Source organism: Epinephelus lanceolatus, chromosome 10, assembly GCF_041903045.1.
Source record: "Epinephelus lanceolatus isolate andai-2023 chromosome 10, ASM4190304v1, whole genome shotgun sequence".
Taxonomy (NCBI): domain Eukaryota; kingdom Metazoa; phylum Chordata; class Actinopteri; order Perciformes; family Serranidae; genus Epinephelus; species Epinephelus lanceolatus.
In genome coordinates, this window is record NC_135743.1 from 22018312 (window position 1) to 22038701 (window position 20390).

General features: G+C 38.9%; 1 protein-coding gene across 2 annotated transcripts in view; it reads right to left on the reverse strand.

Annotated features, from left to right (window-relative positions):
• lsr (lipolysis stimulated lipoprotein receptor) overlaps positions 1–20390 on the reverse strand; it is a 36337-nt gene that overhangs the window by 14989 nt on the left and 958 nt on the right. Inside the window, exons 2-9 of one of the 2 annotated variants that reach the window (XM_033641603.2) lie at positions 19085–19414; positions 13108–13227; positions 12732–12788; positions 10361–10507; positions 8546–8752; positions 8296–8352; positions 7547–7663; positions 1582–1876 (exon numbers count right to left, since the gene is read on the reverse strand). In XM_033641603.2, coding sequence (XP_033497494.1) covers positions 1582–1876; positions 7547–7663; positions 8296–8352; positions 8546–8752; positions 10361–10507; positions 12732–12788; positions 13108–13227; positions 19085–19414 — 1330 coding nt within the window. The remainder of the gene's footprint in view (positions 1–1581; positions 1877–7546; positions 7664–8295; positions 8353–8545; positions 8753–10360; positions 10508–12731; positions 12789–13107; positions 13228–19084; positions 19415–20390) is intronic. The other variant, XM_033641604.2, reaches the window with a different exon arrangement.

Here is a 20390-nt window from a genome sequence, read left to right on the forward strand (position 1 = left end):
CCACTGCGCAGACAGTTACTGTTGTTCACAAACTAAAGAAATTACGCTTATTTTTGTTTAGTTTTTACTGAATATTTGAAGGCAAATTGTAAAACTACATCATTTATTTTGTTGCAATTCTATTTTCTTTAATTAATACATTTTGTTTTCTAATTTGTCATATCGTCAAAAACATCATATCGAAAAAATACCCTGAAATATCGTGATATTATTTTAGGGCCATATCAGCCACCCCACTGTGAATATATTACATAAAAACACACAGTAATATTAAGATTTAATACTCATACATACAAGAGTAAAATATAATGAAATACAAGTGCATCTACATTTCTATCATAACATCTATGATTGTCTATGTTGCAAGGATAACAAAAGTTAAGGTTATAGCAACTGGTACTGGATATTTGAGGTGGATACCGATATCAAATTCTAGAGCTTAAAAAATCATTACCTACCTAAATTTATTTCTAACAGAATTGGGACCAACATATCTACTGAGAAGGACATCATGCAGCTGAAAAATAAACCCTTCAGTGCTTTCTGATGAGCCAACCATGTGCATTGCTTTATAAATACCACAGACATTTATATATATATTTTTTTTTTTTTCATTTTTGTACTGCAATATCTCGTTACTGATCAGCCAGATTTGCCACTCTTCAGTGACCTCACAGTGATCTGCTTACTGCTGATAGTCCATCAGTCACCTCTGAAGATAGAAATAATTTAAAAAAACATCACGCTTAACCAAAGACAATTAAAAAGAAAAAGACCTGGAATGCATGTACCCACAGTCAGACTACAACAAGTGCAAAAAAGGGGATTTGCACACCCAAGTCTCCAAGTCTGTCTGATTGCTCCTTGAATTCAGTTTCAAAGCAGAGAGAAATGATAATAATAATAATAATAATAATAATAATAATGTATTACTCTGTGCGAACCCTTTTTTGTATCAGTGATTTCCTAGAGTCATGTGAAGTTTGAGTCAGTAGGCATAATAAATTATGTTTTAACATTTGAAAATAGCAAATCAGTTCTTACCTTTTATACCTCGTGATATTACTAAATAGTGGAAGAAAGTAACTGCACAAAAATAAATCTATATGGTATTCTCTCTTCTAATCCTGCCACACAAAACACTCTAATTCAGCATTTGCTTGTTCCTGATCCAGCCTCCATCGAATACACGTAAATCCCTGTAGGGACAGTGCCCTAAAACTAAACAAAAAAAAAGGTATTCACAAATTATAGCTTATCTTTGGAGAAGCAGATACTTTCCTTCAATCTATATTTCAAAAGAGTGTAATAAAGTAGTGTTGAATTTGGTCTATCATCAGCTATTGCTGGCTCCACTGGTCCAATCAGACGGCGATAACACACCCAAAAGGGAGCAACCAAAAGGGAGCACCCAAAACTGCTTAAATACACTATGAATCCAAACTTAAAATGCTGTTTTGTTTTCTAAAGGATCATTTTGCTTGGTGGGAAAAGAGGCAGATAAATTAGGAAGCCAGGTGCCACTGCTGACTGGGATGATAAAAGTTACAAGGAGGTCTTTTGCAGGGAAATAAGACTCACCCTCTCCTGCCTCTGGGCTCGTCTGGGCGCCGGTAAGGTGAGTCATCTCGGCCGTAGCGCCGTCCGATGTCGTCAAGGTTGTCCATGGAGCGGGCACGTACACGATCCCCCATGTACCCTCCATCACGACGCGGGTAGTCATCATGGCGGCGGCCTTGCTGGGAAACACTGCTGATGGTGCTCATGGCTTCATCCCTGTCATAGACCGTGGCCAGAGGTGGAGGCTGGGAACGACCACCGCGGCTTCGAGCATCCATGCTATCATGCAGGGAGCTGACTTCAGTCATATTATCCACTGAGAAGGAAAAAAAAGAGATTTTAGGTGGAACAGACAATTTAACCTTTAGGAATTTACAGGCTATGATCTGAAATAGACATTAAACCAGGGCTGCCCAAAGTGGGGCCCGTGGGTCAAAGTTTGCCCGCCGTAAGGTGCAATATGATGTTATTTTTTGTGAGGAAAAAGTGCTCTTCAAATATGTAGGATTGCTAATGATTATTTTCCATAATCGGAGTATGGCATGCAGAGTGACACTTGGCACTGGAAGACAAAGATCGGGTGGTAGAGACAGTGGTACACGGTAAAATGCATTTCAGTTAAGTGAACTTGGGGTCCTAGTGGCATTTTGCATCTTAACAATACAAAGCAATTCAACAGTCGTATGCCTTTGGCCCATGGCCCACAATTAAGTTTTAGTTGTGGCCCTTCAAGGCAAACAATTTGGGCATCCCTGCATCTACTTTAAAATGCAAACTCCTCAAATTACCAGAAGCTATCAAATTTGATTGTGTTGGGGTAGAAGTGATGCTATCCACTAAAATGTCCTTCATTTTAACATGTCTGTATCGCCACCCATCTGCCAAAGCAGAAATTTATGACTAACTAAAAACCATGTTAAACTCACTTGGCTCAAATAAAGAGCTAATCATCCTAGGTGATTTTAATGTAAACTGGGATGACAAACAAGGCAGGAAAAACCTCAAATTAACCACTGAAACTACAACCTAAAACAACTAAGAGAGCAACCAACTAGATTGACAAATAAATCACAGACAAGAATCGATCTTTTATTTACAAACAAGCCCGATAGAATCACTAAGACATACAACTTCCTGACTGGTATCTGACCATAACAGCATTTTTTTGTCTAGAAAGCTCATTAACTCAAGGTTTACCAGACCATCTACAGCCCACCCGTCCCCCTGTATAAATATAATACCAAAGTATCAGCTACAGAACCTCAGTGAGGGCATAAAAAACATTGATTGGGAGGAAACCCTCAAACAATTTAGAAACTAGCTGTGATTCCTTCTTTACCAGGAGAGGGCGGTGTAGGGCCAGGACATGTAACGCTTTGCCATGGCTTGATCAAAATTGCAGGGACTTGATAAGATCTAGAGACTCACTACTTAAGCATTGCCTGAAATCTGGCCTGCTTACCGATAGGCTAAAATTTACTCACATGCGCAACAAAGTAGTACAGTCCTTGAGAAAGGCCTAAGCAAATTTTTTTATTTCCATAATCCAGGGTGCAAAGGGCAACGGGAAGAAGGTGTGGCAAACTTTGAATAAACTATTAGGTAAGGATATCAAACACGGAACAAACACTCTTGAACTAAAAATTGATAATAATATGGTGAAGGATCCTGCCAGAATTGCAACCACTTTTAACCATTATTTTTTAGACAGTGTGACCGAAATAATAAAGACTTTTTACTCCTTCTACTATTGTACCCCACTTGATCAGTGATGAGCAGCCCATTTTTCAGCTGGCAAACATAACAGAGATAGAAGTCACAAAGATCATTTGAGCACTCAAATGTTCCAAATCAAAAGATGTACACGGTATCAACACAAACTTCATAAAGACACATCATGCATTACTCAAACCCATTACCCACTTGGTTAACTTATCAATTAACCAAAATAAAGTCCCGCCAGCCTGGAAGGTGGCCACGGTGACTCCCATTTTTAAATCTGGCTCCAAAACACAGGAGGCCAACTACAGACCAATCAGTATATTGCCAATTATTATTTCCAAGGTCAGGGCACACCATTCCACTGAGTCAGCCAATTGTATGTTCATGGAAAAAATTAAGTGTCTGTTGGATAAATCCCCATGTGTTAGTGCTGTATTTCTTGACCTTAAGAAGGCATTTGACACGATGGTACTCTTAAACAAGCTCACATTTTTTAACTTCTCTGATAACACCATGCAATGGTTCAAATCATATCTGTCAAGCAGAACTCAATGTGTAAGTGTCAACGGGGTCAAATCGCCTTTTTGCACTACAACAGTTGGTGTCCCTCAGGGTTCGATCACTGCGCCTTTGTTATTTTCACTGTACATAAATGACCTCCCAGATGTGTGCCCAGACCTTAATGTCCAGATGTATGCGGATGACGCAGTCATTTTCCCACACTGTTCAAACTCCAACCTCCAACAAACTCACAAATGCTTTAACTAAGGTACAAGACGGGCTTAATAACAACTGCCTTATGCTCAACACAAAAAAACGGTGTGTATGACACTCACAAAGCGACCAGCAGAGCAGAACAGATCCAACGTATTCATAGGAGAAGAGGAACTTGAATTGGTAACCCAGTTCAAGTACCTTGGTATCACATTAGACACGAATCTCACATTTAAGAAACACATCAAAAAAGTGGCCAACACAATAAGATTCAGCCTGCAAAATTTTAAACAAATCAGGCCCCTCATCTCATCTGATGCTGCTAAATCTTATCTCCACTGCATGATTCTGTCTCATATTGAGTACTGTTTTGTGAACTGAAACCTATTGAACAACTCTACAAAAAAGCCATCAAGGTATTCGCCAAAAAAACATATTCCGCACATCACTGTCCAATTCTTGCGAGGTACAATTTCTTGAGTTTTGAACATTTTAAAACTTTTAAATACAGCTGCCTCATCTATAAAACCCTCAACGGGCTGGCTCCTCCCCCGCTGGAGGATTTTTTTAAACGGAGAGACAACACGCTCAGTACCAGATCTGCCTCCACAGGGGACTGCGAGGTGCAGTTCAGACAAACCTTTACAGGCCAAAATTCCCTTACTGTAAAGGGCAGTGCAGGTTGGAACGGTCTCCCAACCTCAATCAGAGACAGTCCCACTCTCACTACTTTCAAAAAACAGCTTAAAGGATGGCTATTGACTCATCAAATCTGCACCCATGAATGAAACATTGATCAGCCCTCTCATACAGTTCTCTACTGTAGCCCCTTGTTGTATCAATTGTATAACTGCTGCTAATATTGTTTTGCACTTTATATGTTGCTGATTTAACTGTTATTTATGGTATGTCTGTTTGTCTTTTAATGTGAGGACTACGGATGGAAATTAGCTTCTAGCTAAATCCGGCGTATTTACATGACGTCATGTATTGTACCGATTATTCATTAATATGCACTGTCCTCTTCAAATAAAGTGAAATTGAAACTGAAATTAATCAAACAGGACAATGCCTCCACAGAGGAAAGGACAGTCAAAAGGGAAAGCCCCGTTTCCACTGAACTTTCAGTATGGTTCCTTTGGAACCGAAAGTAACCCCTCAGACATGGAACCTAGACCCTAGCGTTTCCACTGCAAACCGTACCCTTAAATGTGGACAGGGGTGTTGTCATTCACTGCTCTGTCCAGCACTCACTGTATTTCCTCATATCAGTGACACAGATGGAAGTCTGCACCTTGTTTATCGTCCACAGAACGAGGCTGCACGCTGACATTTTCAGAACAAAACAGAACAGGCTGTAGTGAGAGTCTCTCTCCATGGGATATTTAAAAATAGCGGGTTTGTGCATTTAGTCCTTCGAAGGCAAGCTCATGGGTTAAATGTTGCTGTAACCTGATGCTGAGTGAGGATTAGAATATATGCAGTTCACATAACCCGGCCAAAATGAATACATATAAATGCTTGAAGATCCACGAATTACTAAAAGTGTATGACATATAAAAACTAAGTAATGGTCAAAGTTGTCATATGGAATACTTAAGGTGTGTTGAGTGATTCACGTCGTCAGCTCATGCATTGAATAACATTACAAATAAACATTCCACCTTAAAAGTTGTGGCAGTCAGCCCAGTGAATTAAGTTATTTTTTTTCTTAGTCTACAGCTGTTGCAAGAGGCAACAAAACATCCTTTCATTTTATAGCTACAGTCTACTAATTAAACTCCCTACAGTATGAACAGTGGTACCATCCACAACTTTTTGCAGTGGAAACAGAAAAAAAAAAGCAAACCGAACTGAACTGTACCGTACTACTCAGTGGAAACAGGGCTAAAAGGAAAAACCATGATACTTATATGTGATACAAATTTTTTCCTCCCAACCCTACTGCTTGTGTAACATGGGAAATAGGAAATTCTACCTACTCATGATCCTGTTAACAGATCTATTTTGTTGTTTGGTTGAGACAGAAACATAATATACAGCTCAAAGGAAAAAAGAAAAACTGAGTTGAGGTAAAATCATTATGACACTTTTCTTAATCACCTGCTGCATACTTAATCAATCATCATGTTTAAATAAAAATAGAGTGATGGTGGCAAAATGGGGGACACCATGTGAGGTGAATTCGAGTCAAAAATTGTACCTTCTCAGAGTCATATCTCCGTCACATCTTAACACACAGACATGAGACACATACTGATAACAACCATTGTGACTAACACGTCCTGAGGATATCATTATGTCCATGTGTCCAAAAATCTGCTGAAAGCTAAGAGAGAAAAGGTGCTTCAGATCTTGCCTGAGACTCATCACCATATAAAGTTTTCTTCAATATCAAAGTAATTCACTGATGGATGTCGTACATTAAAGGGTACACTGGAGACAGGAAGTGCTTATATTTAATTCACCTTACTTATAATGATGCCAATTTGTGCGATAGTTATTGTAGCATAACAGCCTGTCACAGGTTACAGCGTGATGATTAGAGGAGAAATGGCAGAGCATAAAGATCCAGGTGGCAAAAAAAACAACTCAGTCATTTAGGATTTTGCTAAAAGAAGGAAATCACCTGTTCATTCATATATATAGATCCCAGGGAATATTTTGTGCTGTTTAAATGTGTACTTTGTGGTAGATTTTATTTTGCTGAAGTAAATACTAAACTAAATAAATATTGTATACAGAATGTGAATCTCACTCTGAGTTACTGTTGTTCACAAACTAAAGAAATGAGATCATTTTTGTTTCGTTTTTACTGAATATCTGAAGGCAAACTGTTGACATGTAAAACTACATCACTTATTTTGTTGCAATTGTATTATCTTAAATTAATAATTTTTTTTTTTTTTGCTAATTTGTCATATTGTAGAATATCACTGTCGCAAAAATACCCTGAAATTTCCGGATATTATTTTAGGGCCATATCGCTCATCCCTAGGAGACATGTAGCCTACATACCAGAAAGAAAGGGCAAATACTATCAGCTGGTTGTAACACTAACTTTAAACTTATTTATGTGTATTTTGTTAATTTGGCATGTTTTTTGTTTTATATTTTACTGTGAACCATGAATTTATAACTCAATAAATAAAATTTTACCTTTACATCTTTGAATTTATACTCTTCATCTGTGGTAAAAGGTTATAGGGGCGAAGGTGTTGAGGGTGGGCCATTTGCTGATAAAATCTCCCTCTTTTTCCAAGTCTTATGTGGCAGGCATGTGACAGTAAAAGTGAAACCGTGTTCATGTTTTTTTGTGTACAATAACATTACGTATTGTTCAGGGTTTTCCCATTACTACATCTCACAACTCTTAAAGGAAAGACTGTAAAAAATAACTTGCCGGAAATGTAAACTAGACAGAGGCAGAAGTTAAGAGGCAGCCTCTTAGCTCTTGACAGCTTTTACCACAAGTTGATTTGCTTTCTCCCACCGTAGTCTGGGGCTCCGCAACTGTAAGCAGAATAGCAGGAAGTGATCGGCCACTCACAGCGGTTGTAGTTGCCAGGTCTGGATGGGTCCATGTTGGCCAGCTCCCTCTCCATATAGTAAATGGCACGCGTGGCATTCCCAGCAGGGTCCACCTGGATACGATATCCACTGCGAGCTGAGGAGAAGAAGGGAGAAAGTCAGATTTCAGCTTCATGCAAATGTACTGAATCAGTGTGCTATAAAAATAACTGCAGTACAAGTACCTGCACACTGTAGTCATGGGCCACTTTAATTTTTATTAGTGCTGGCTCTGATCCAGATCTGAGGTATTTAACACTGGGTATCTACTGGTTTCAATTGCAACTCCAGCCCGATACTTATATTTACCTAAATGTTGATTTAATATCTGAAACACTGAAATCCCTAGTGTGACTGTGCCTTAGCCATAGATATACCATCAATTTGACGCAGAAGTATCAATCCCGCTTTACACAGGGGAGGTTCTTCCCTCACAGAGGATCTTTAGCCGAGTACAGACACTGGCTGCAGAAAGCATGCAAACCAGGCTTAATTTTGGCTCCAAGAGTGCCGATGGCAATTTTAAAGGTATAATATGAAGAAAGTGATGGTTGTTTATTAAACACTATGGCCAGCATTTGAAAGCCACCCCCAGATTCACTCAGATAGGAAGATATTTGAACTGTGAAACCTCATCAAAAGGGGCTGGTGTGGCAGGGGCGAAGTCAGAATACTGAATACAAACACTGCAGTTCCTGTAAGTGTCTGTTTTTTCCTCATTTTACTCACTGTGGTCCCCTCCACCGTCTTGGTCATGCAGCAGAGGCACCTGGGAGCCCTGTCCAACTGCAGAGACACAACAACGCAAACTTAAACAAGGACTCAACAAAACTCAACATTAAACAAACTGAGTGGGAGATTTTGTGTCATTATGAAACTCATATTTTCAGTTACTGTTGAACTGTTGAACAATTATAAGAACTGCTACAGGAATGACTAATCAGCTGACAGGATTAAAAAAAAAAAAAAGGCAACTTACCAGAGCTGGCGCCATCATAGTCACGACTGTAACCATTATGGGGAGGTGGGGGTCCAGCTCCATTGGGTAGAGGAAGCAGAGGCATAGCAGGCTGGTTCATTGAGCCACCGTATGCTGGCTGAGCATACATACTGGGAGCATAAAGGGTGGGAGCATATTGACTCATTGGCACACCACCTTTCTTCACTGCTTTTCCTGCCTCATACACTGCAAAATAAAGGAAGACAGTTGGTTAGAGTTGAGCGAAAACATTGGGTGGAACAGTGGAAACACTTCTCAGGTCTTCGGGTTGCAGGACAGAGAATTAACAAACAGCACCTGCTGAAGGTCAATACAATTTTAAGGGTGAACTTAAAGGAATAGTTAAAAATTTTGGGACACAATTGTTTATTTCTTGCTGAGAGTTAGATGGACACACCAATACCGCTCTCAGACAAGAGTGGTATCAATCTTCTCATCTCATCTAATTCTACCATAAAACAGTAAATATATTTCCTAAACTGCTGCGGTAAGGATTAAAGATGGTTTCATGATGGATAACTTTTGGTAACTTAGCATGTACAGCACAGCTTAAAACAATTGATAAACAATCAGAACCCACTTTGTGAGGCAATTTTGCTTTAACAATTCAGTAAGCCGTGACAAGTGGGTAAATTTAGGTCCTGTTTATACGACAATGATTTTAACCGAAAGCGGTAAACTTAAGTTGTGTTTTGGCTGATTGTTTACACGACAGCTGCGTTTTGGGTGCCTGAAAACACACAATTTGAAAATGGGCTCCACAGTGCAATCTTTTGAAAACAGCACCGTCTCCATTGTCATGTAAACTTGCAATATGCAGTTCCTCTTTTTGCACATGTGCATTACGGTTGGGAAAACTTTGTAAATGACGTTGTTGAAGAGAATGAATGGAGGGAAAACTTTTGTATGTCTAATTGTTTGTTCATACATCACCGCTCTGTAGAAGGAAGCGCATGTGTGCTGTTTCATTACAAAGTCACATTGCCAACTACTGGCATGGCAAGTATACTTCAACAGTTTTGGTCATTTTTGCAGATCCATGTGCAAGGATTGTTATCAAAACACTGTCGTCTGACCACGGAACTTTTAACAAAATGAAAATGAGAAATGATTCTGGCCTTAGAGTGTGTGTTTTTATTTGTTTTCTTTGCACATAAAAAAACAAAGACAAAGAAGAGCACAACAGCACATATGATTAAGTACACTAAGATTGGGAACTTTCCCTTTGTTAATGTTACATTCAAGCTGGGTATAGTTGGACAGTTTTTTAATACTTGTGCCAGAACGATATCACAGTTTTCATACTGATGGCAAAGCATTTTTTTAAATATATTTTAGGAACCAAATTATGTGTAGTTTAAAATGTTTCATTTTTGTAAAAAGTGATCAGAGCTTAATTTGATCGACATAGGTGTGTGTATATGTGCGTGTTCCTGAAATATATATTTAAAGCCTTTTGAGACTGGATTAGTATTTTATTAGTAACATGTGTTTTTATTTTTATTTTCTTGAATGTGTTTTTTTTTTCTACAAAACCTTTATTCATTTAACAAAAGAAGCCAAACTTGGCAAATGTTACATGTTTAACGAGCCATACAGGAAATTTGCCTACATGAAACACAGCCTAATATTAGTAAAACTATGATTTGAATCAGAAACTGATCTGAGATTCTGATCAAAGAATCTGACTGAGTCATTCTGTGCAACAATACTTAACTCAGAGCTTTAGGTTGATACCAAGGCGGTAAAAGAAAGACAACAAGTTCAGTCATTGGCTTTCCATTTGGTACTTACATGCTCGTGGGCAGCAGCAGCGGTCGGGGCAGCACGGACAGCTGATATAGCAACAACATGTGTGTGGGCAACACTGGCACCAGCAGATACCGATCAGGAGCAGCAACAACAGGAAGCCAAAAACCACCAACACAACCAGTAGCCAGTCTGTGTACCAACAAGGGGTGCATTAGATGAATTTATATATTTATTACATTATTAATCCATGAGACTTGATTTTCCTCCTTTAAGGCAATACTTCACCCACAAAATAACTATATGTATCTATGTGTCATGCTGTGTTACCTTGAATTCATGAGGAAAACTTTGCTTTTCTCACATGGCTCCATGGAGCATGGTGAACATATTGATTTATTGATTGGGGGTCACATTTAACAACAGCATGTTGTATGCAGTATAATCCAAGTTTCATTTATCCAGTCATACACTCTGTCCTTCCCAAACACATGCAGTTTCTCTGGAAAAGCCTCAGCAACACGTCTGGCTTTACAGAAAGCAATGATACTTTCACTTTCAGTCAGTTTTAAATAGTAACATTTCAGCAGATGTGTGTCCGGGAAGTACTGAGCGTACAATTCAAAACAGATGTTTTGATATAGTTAAATAAAAATCAGTATGGTCACCGTTTTCCGTGGAGGCATGCAAGAAAAAGTTTTCTTCATGAATTCAAGATAAGACATGACTAATTAATATACAAATGATCGATTTGTGGGTGAAGAATTCCTTTAACAGTTAAAGTCCAGAAAATAAGAAGTGATTGTTTTCATATGTATACAACACGTCATACACATCAAGCTTGAGTCAGTTTGCAGCCCTGCGCTACAGATGCATTAGTCTGCAGCACACTGCAGCAGTGTTGGGGTGTGACTAGTTACACGTAATTAAATTACATGAAAAAAAAAAAAGTTATTAAAAATGTAATTAAATCACAGTTACTACTCAAGATGTTGGTGATTACAAAGGCGTTCAGAAGGCATCCAAATAAACTCTTCTCAGTTCAAAGTTTATTTTTGGAGCATGACATTAATTCTTTAGCTTTGCATCTTTTCACCGTGCAGGAGTGTCTTCTTTTGGCCTATTTCCAGACATCTTTAAGCTTTGTTGCCGGGTGTAAAACATCTGTTACAAACGTAATCAAAATATCACAAGTAATAAGTCACATTACTTTGATGAAGTAATTAAAATTGTTGCATTATTTATTACATGTTTAGCAAGGCTACTAGTGATCTGTAACCTACTGCATTTCAAAAGTAACCTCCCCAACAATGCTGACATACCTGAACCCCTTTTCCTTGAAATCACACCCCTTTATATAAAAAGTCTCTCAGACTGAAAGGAATTAAACTTCAAAACAGTCTGTAGGAAATGTAAATTAGACACAGGCAGGTGTTAAGTGGCAACCTCTTAACCACTTAAATTTCAAAAGTAACCCAGTACTGAGTATAAGTAGATAAATAATTTAATAAATCACTTAAGTTATGGCTGCATTTCTCCATAAACAGTAAATCTCCAGGTAGTTGCATACAAATGCATCTCTGGAAACCAGTCAAACAGAGAGTAGCAGAAGTTTGGCCAGCCTAATCATAGGTCATCCTGCTGTTTGTTTACAAGTGCAAACAAGTTTCAGATTTCATTTCTGTTATTGAGTGTTCAGAGCAACGAAGCATGTTAGCTACAGTGGTAATTTGGGTGTCTTTCAAGGTTCTGTCAAACCGGTAAAGCTGGTTCATCCATGTACCAGGGGCATGATTTCACTCTGCATGTCAGTTCAGGCAGCACATGCCACTTAGCAAGGAGACAAAAACAGCAAAGAGAGGGGAGAGAGTCAGTTTAAATGATTCAGCTACCTGGTTTGTTGGAGTTTAAAAAGCATTATTTGGTTGTGTGCACTGATAAGGACATAGCATAACCCTGAATGCCCTTTTGTTGCACCACAGACTTCAGAAAGTCACACATGGGAGCTGAGCCATAGTAAAGAAAGAAAAAAACAGAGGCAGATAAGGAGGGAGTGTAAGCTAGAGAAAGGTAGCGATTTAGGTGAATACAAGCACGTAACCTTTTTTACCACCAACAGGATGTTTGTATTTAGAGGCCTGTTCTCAAGATGAGTCATAGTGGTATTTTGTCAGTAGTTATGCGCTTAAAGTATGATCTTGGCCAGAAAATCTATTGCATGTGTAAGAACTACATTTTTCAAACTGTTACCACAACAACACGAAATAAAACCTGAATACACACTCAGTACAGCCAAGGTGTTGTGTGAGAAATGTTTGCCAGTCCCATCTCCTTTACAGCTAAACCTAACCCTCACTCAAACACCTCTACTATGGGTTAAAAACATGAGCGAGCTATATTAAGGGGCTTGTACTACCTTCCATAACCAGTAAGTCAATGCCAGGCAGGAGGTCAGTAGTATTTGACTTTCTCTCTGTGAAAGAAAGATAAAGCCACAATTACTTGAAAGTGGTATCGGTCTAATTCTACTGCCTACATTGAATGCCTCCAAACACTGGTGGCAAGTATCCTCCCTGTTGACTGTACATCTGCCCACAGACTACTTCATTCAGCCACTTTTTACGTCAGGCCAACTTTATCTGGAGCTCTTCATTATTTTAAAAACCTTATGTGTAATCATATGTGTGTGAGTGGGAGGAGGAAAGTGAAGAAAAAAAGGAAACATGACAAGAAAAAGAAGAAACGAGTTGTGCGTATATGCGTGACCACATACACAAATGAATGCAACTCACCCAGTACAATTAGCTCTGTGTAGTCTTCGCCATTTCCTGAAAGGTCCTGGGAAGAGATCACAGAGCAGACATAGACACCGCTGTCACCCCACGCCGTCTGCGCTATTTTCAGGTCTGCATCTGAAAGAAACAACAGAGCCAGATGGGTACACTCATTTTTTCTCAGGTTGCCTTCATTTTAATAAATTGAAAATGATAAATGATGTACAGATCCTAATGACTCTTTTTTTTTGTCCACACACATTTGGGAAGTTTAAGGGGCGTACAGGTTAATTCTAAGTTTACTTTATTTACTTATCTGATTAATTCAATCACAATGGCCAAGAGGCAGCAACAGGAGGCAAATCCATGCAAGACATCAAGCAGATCCAACCAGGCAATTTAATTGGTCAACTATACCTTTAAACCCAATCAACTCAGCATGACAGCACACCTTCCATATTAATAAAATTATCACTCCACCATTTTCCCAGAGCTGAATCAAAAATCAGTATGCTGCAATACTGACACAAAATGGGTCGGTATAATTTATGGTACTGCCAGGTCTCTGCTTGTGAAATTATTGTTTTTAAAGGCTAAGGGGAACAAACATGGGCTGAAGCAGAATATTTTGTAAGATATAATCATGTTGTGAATCTTTTTTTCCAATAAATTTTGACTTTTGGACTTTACAACGCTCTGGAGTTAACTGTTATTGCAAATGTTTGGATCACATCAGTTGCACCAGTGAGTCAACGACAAAGCAGTGACATAATCTTAAAAATAGCCTACATATGAGGTTTGAACATAGCAGTCTAAAGTTTTCATCTTTTTATCACAACAACATTGAGCAAGCAAGGCATTGCTGAGTTTGAAATGTGTGGTATTTATTCAGCTTGGGGAAAATCCAACAATCTCTACAAAGGGTTAACTTAGTTAAACTGGCAGGCTGACTCAACAGGGACTAAAATCATCTCTGTTCCTGAGTCATTACTAAAGGTTGACCTAATTGCTGAAACTATTGCTTGTAGTGATTTTTTGAAGAAGGGGAAACAGCATGAAGGCGTGGAGTTTTAACATCTTTCGCACCTCGTTCCAGTCACTTGGAGCTGCAAACCGGAACAAGTGAAAGCCAAAAGAGATGTGGGCTTTTGAAATGACTAGACGAATGAATTTGTTAAAGCATAAACTGTGTTTATACTTGAAGATACGGAGGGGTTTTGCAAATGGTAGTTCTTATAAATGATCTGAAACCAGTGGATCTGTTGCTTGGCATGCAGTGATGGCCAGTTCACAAGAGAATACAGGTTACAGTGATGAGTTTTGGAAGGGGCACAGATGACGAACCCAATGACATTTACCAGTTAATTAAGTTGCCATAATCCAGCACTGGGAGAATTATCATATTAACCAAGGTCTGCTTTGCAGAGTGGGTGAAAGATACTTTATTATGCTACAGGAAACCAATTCTTGCTCTGACATTAAAGAGCAAAGTGTGAGCAACGTTATGTGTGTTTGAAAGGAGAGTGAATTGTGGAGCCAGATACCCAGACATTTAGAGTGCTTTCAAACCTGGTTCAGTTAAATCAAACTCAAGTTCATTTGCTCTCCAAGCATGGTTTGTTTGGGCAGGTGTGAGCATAGCAATCGCAATCGGATGTTCACCAAAACAACCCGAACGAGACCTTCTTGAAGAGGTGGTCTCAGTCTGGTTATAAACAAACCCTGGTGCGGTTTGTTTGTGGTGAGAATGTGTTCCGACCTCAATCCAAACCAACTGCAGTCACATTGCACATTGTTTGGGTTAAACATGAGCATGTTACAGTCCTGGAGGATTATTAATGTGCACCTCCTCCTGTACTGCCTTAATATGCACATTCAGCACATCCAATGCATCAAAACATTGTTTTCTAGTTGGAGCCGCGCCTCGTTTTCAAACTGTATGGTTTGACTAAAATGAACAATGACAGCAATACAGTCCATGATGACCAGCTCTAACATCAACCTGCGTAGTTGTCCCTCCATTGTGACATTAGAAAGTGTTGCATTTATCTTGCAAGTGTACTCTTCTTCAACGTCTTGTTTACTTCCTGGATTTTTTCCACAAGGAAATTCTGACCAAGCAGCTTCTTTGTGCAGGAATGAACTCAAGGTCTGAAAGCGCCCTTATAAGATTTGACCATTTCCAGTTCAGATTCATCAAGTGAGGAGATCTTGAGGCAAAGGGCAATTTGAGCTAAGTTCTGGTTAAGAAACACGCATTTTGTTTTACTGGCATTTAGTTTCCCTCATTTTTATAAGTAAAAGTTGAAACAGTCATGTCTGTTGTCAGGTTGTTCCAGTCAATCATTAACAGACAAAAGAAATAGGTGTTTGTTAATAAACATGCATACAGTAGATAAAGACTGTCAGGATAACTTTAAAGCAGTGTGTGTGCGTGCTTGTGTGTTGCACGCACACACTGCTTGAGAGGCTGTGTAAAATACAGACTGAAGAGTTTCAGTATGAAGCTCCACTGTGAATGGAAAGTATGACCCCTTACAATGTACACTCCATTATGAAAACCAGACCACAGCAGGCTGACTCACAGGGGCCTTAAGCCCTGGGGACTATTCATTCTGGACCAAAGACGACAGATATAACAGTTTCACCCTAATCAGTTGATACAGTACAAGCTTTTTTTTTGTTTGTTTAAGTAATGTACTGATACTTTCTTCTGTTGCTTATTTTCAGGTTTCGGCATATGTGACCTCCAGCTACGTCACTGAGTTGTAAACTCCCTATCAAGTCATTGTTTGAGTCACTGCCTGCACTCAGCTAATGCATTACCTTTTCTTACAACTGTACTTACCGAATACTTGTCCATGTGTCATTGTCTCTTTATCTTTTGTGTGATATTGCATACATATTAATTCCATCATTTTATCTGGTTTTATTGGTATTGTTACTGTTTTTTCCCCTCGCTTCAGCCCAGTAAAGACTGGACTTTGAAACACTCTAAAGTTATGATGATGATTTTCTCCACAGTATCAAAGTATTTCTGACAACAAAATAAATTATTTTCTCAACTGTCCACCTTCCAAGGTACGAGGCAGGAGTCCATTACTGAATAACAACCCTGCAGCGTGTGTAGTGTGTAGCTTACAGGAACATGAGCATGAAAAGGCTGGTCATAAAACCACTAGCTCCTCTTTTTATGTTCCTCTCTCGTGTGCCACCCCTGCACTTAACTGCACTTACTAAAAATATGACCATGTGATAAATAAACCTTGATGTTTTATGTAATCTGTCGATAAAATAGTGTCACTCCTGGTATCCTGGTGTGTGCTTGAACTTTGATTTTTATCACGGTTTACTGAGGTTTACCTGAGCAGCAACCTCCAAGGCTGAAAAATTAAAAATGCCAAAAGCTGCAGTTCCTTGAATGGCCACTTGAGGCTGGCACCAAAAGTGAGTCATCAAAATATACACCCATGTTAAAATGTCCAACTTTATGTACATTATTTTGTGCTTTTTTGTATTTTATTCAGAATGGGAAGAGTGGGGAGTCAAACTGCATGTTATGTCTACGTTCACCTACACCAGGGAAATAACAGCAGAAATTAACATTTGCCTGGTTAGAAAAATATATAGCAAATTTCCCCATTCATGACAACTGCATGGGGGGTGAATTTTTATACAAACCACCCGTTAAAATATTATTAAGGCTCAAAGTTTTGTGAAATTACTAGGGCTGTAGTCTCCTGGTCGACTAGTCGATTATTTGGTCGCTATGCTCTCGTCCGACCAAATTCTCATTAGTCGAATAATCGCCGTGTTACTTTCATAAGGAGAAAAGTGCCACATCAATAGCTTTCCAGGATTAATCCATTATTTCCTGCGTGGGGGGACAGGCTAAGTTACCTGTGAAAATGGGGGTGTTTTCAAAACACCCCCATTGTTGACAGAAAGTTGAACTCGCCCACCCTCACGCTCAGCGTTGCGGTGACGCAGACCTCCTGTCAGTTTCTGTAAGCTGAAACCATTTACCTCAGTGGAAACGAGCTTGTATTTACTTGTATTTCACAGATAAGAAACAATAAATTGTGAAGACAGTAAAGCCTCCACTAAAATAGCATTTTCAGTCTTGTGTGTGATTTATCCTTCAGGGATTTATACTTCGGGATTTATCCTGGCTTCGTATGAGCAGAGGATATCTCCGCTCGTCACTAGGCTAATGTATACAATGTAAAATGCCATAGGCTGGCGCTAATAACGTTAGCAAGTTTAGGATAAGACAGTTGTTTTGTCAGTGAATGCTGTGAGTTGTAATGGAGCCCAACTGTGTACCGTTACCTGTGTTAGATGCTGCTGTTGTCCCTGGCTTCATATGAGAAGTGGAAAAGATTGCTAGACGCTAGGCTAATTTATACAATGTAAAACGCCATAGACTTGTGCTAATAACGTTAGCATGTTGTATTGGTGGGGGAAATGTGTCCAGATAAAGACAAGTGTTTGTCTGTGAATAATGCGATTTATATTGAAGCCAGTTTGCATACTTTTGTTTGAAATTGTCTCTATTAAGCCATATTTAATGTGTGTTTTGAATCAACTAACGTTATATAAATAAAGTTTGATTTGAACTAAACTTTACAGCATTTAACAGAGTCCTCCACCGCCGACTAGTGTTTTGAAGGTGTAACTACAGAGTGACAGACGCACCACCGCAGAAGTAAAATTAATGTGCAGATTTTTTTTCCCCACGACTAATCAATTAGTTGAAGATTATGTGCGACTTTAGTCGACCAAGATTTTCTTTGGTGGACTACAGCCCTAGAAATTACGGGCATAACTGCTATGAGTGACAGGCTGTCTGTGAGGCATCACCTCAGGATCTTAGTCAGATCAACCCTCTCATCCAAATTTGGTCATTTCTGGCTAAAAAAAAAAAACCAAAAAAAAAGCTAGCAACAACAAAAAACACCAAATCCAGTCCACAAACCAATGGTTGACGTTACGATGGCTCCGTCCATTAGTGTTCTTAGTCTATGTCTACATTGAAAAATTATTGCTGTTTTATTCCACAGGGAAAATTGACATTGATGGCATGAAGATTAAAGTTATTATTAAAAGATAAATTGAGAATTTAAACTGTTTCAAATATTCAGAATCAATATGTATCAATAAATTAATATTTTTGACAACACTTCAGTCTATGGTTTGCCCTGCACCAGCTGGCACCAAGGAGACAAGAACCACTATGCAGGGAGTACTTTCAGTTCTTTAAAAATTGACGTGAATGTAAATCTGGAGGTTGAATCTTAATTTCTGGAAGAGTCAGATTCACATATGATTTCCACACTAACATCGATCCTTTCTGTCCCATGAGGACACATTCAAGCTATCTCAGTTTGAGAAGCAGATCTACACAGATATGAGAGTGGACACTCATACAAAGCTCTGACGTAGTGAGACTAGTGTATACCCAATTTACACATACAGTTACTAACAGAGTAAACGTGAAATCATTCACTATCTTTGACATACTGGGTACGAAGAAAAAAAGCATATTTACCATGAATTTTTGATCAAAAGTATGTGTAAAATATCATCATAATGCTTTAAGCTTTTTAAATTAATTTGTGTCACAATTTCATAGAGCCTAAGGTGGTCTCCTCAAATGTTTTGCTGTATTCAACCAACAGTAAACACTCAAAGATATTCAACTTACTATGATGTCACAACTGTGAAACTACAGTCATGAAATATTTGGCCTTTTTGCTTTAAAACTGACTTAAACAATTCTCTGATTCATCAAAACAGTTGCCAAATAATTTTCTGTTGATCGACTAATCTTTGCAGCTTTGACGTTATATTAACACCTACGTTTACAAGATTTTATTTTATTTTTTTTTTACATTTAATATATTTATTTACCTGTTAAGTATATAAAGAAAATCATACCTTGTTATTACTGTACATCTGAATACGATTTCAAGGTGTTCAAGTTTCAACTTACTGTTTATGACGCTGATCTTGCGACCCTGGTATTCGGTGCCGAGGGTGACAGCATTGCCTTGCTTGGAGGCCACTATGCGCACTGTCCTCTGGGAGTCGGCACACTCGATGTTGGGGTCATAGTTGGGGTTGCCCTGAGATAGAATATTCTCTGCGCTGCTGGGATTTAACGCAGCCTGGATGGGATCCCGGCAATACGATTTGTACCTCCAGGTGACAACAGGAGGCTGGGTGGCAGTTGTCTGGTAGTTACAGTTGAGGGTGACGGGCTGGAAGAGGATGACAATGTACCTCTTGGTGGGGCACTGGACCGAGATGGCCATGGTGGACTCTAGACAGAAATATTAGAGAATTAAATTGATGAGATTGAGAGGAAGATGATGATTACTACCAAATGTTGCTCACATTTTCTCATATTGGTTAAAGGTTTCTAATTACACCACAATACCCCTAGGGTGCAGTTAGTGACAAACAGTATGTCTCAACTGCTAGTATCACTGAAAGTAGGCATGATGAGTCACCTCAGACAGGCTCTTTCAGCCTGACCATCACAGCCGAGTTAAGAATGACAGCTATGCAAACCTACATGCCCTGAGAATAGAGGAAAATAATCTAAACCAGGCTTCATTTCCTGCCACATATGGTTTACAAGAGGTTTTTAACTTGTTAACAGCAGTGACATCATCTGCTCTGATTTCACTAGATGCCTTTCTCACCAGCTTCTTTCCCAGTATTGCTGATGTTAAAACATAAAGGCCCTTATAAACCATAAAACACAGCATCACAAAATGTGGAGTAAGTGTGGTTTCTCGATGGCATTTTCAGCATTAACTTTTCATAGCCACATTAGCGGAGTTTTTTAATGAAACAGACTCACTGTAATCAGGCACAGCTTGTTAAATATACACACAACTTCATGTTTTGCTTGTATGCAGGTTTTCTTTGCCTTTGAAATTAACTTTGTTACACTGGTCAGAGTCTCTATCAAATATTTTAGCCATCCACAGAGTGTGTGTCCGCTCTGACTCAAACTTCCTGTCATCCACTGGATTGCTTAAATGTATGGGCCCTACCGAAACTTTCCTGGGTAGATGCCTCCAGCACCACTTCATTTTTCATTTACACACTCACAGTATTTTATTAAACACAATAGGAATGCTGCAAAACATTCAAAGTCTATGTTACATATCATGTTTGTTTGTGAAACCCTGGAATCTCCCGTTGTCTTTGCAGGTTTTGCTTGCAGGCCTTAGTTTCTGCCATATCAACACATAAAATGTGATTTAAGTACAAAATTACAACCAGTT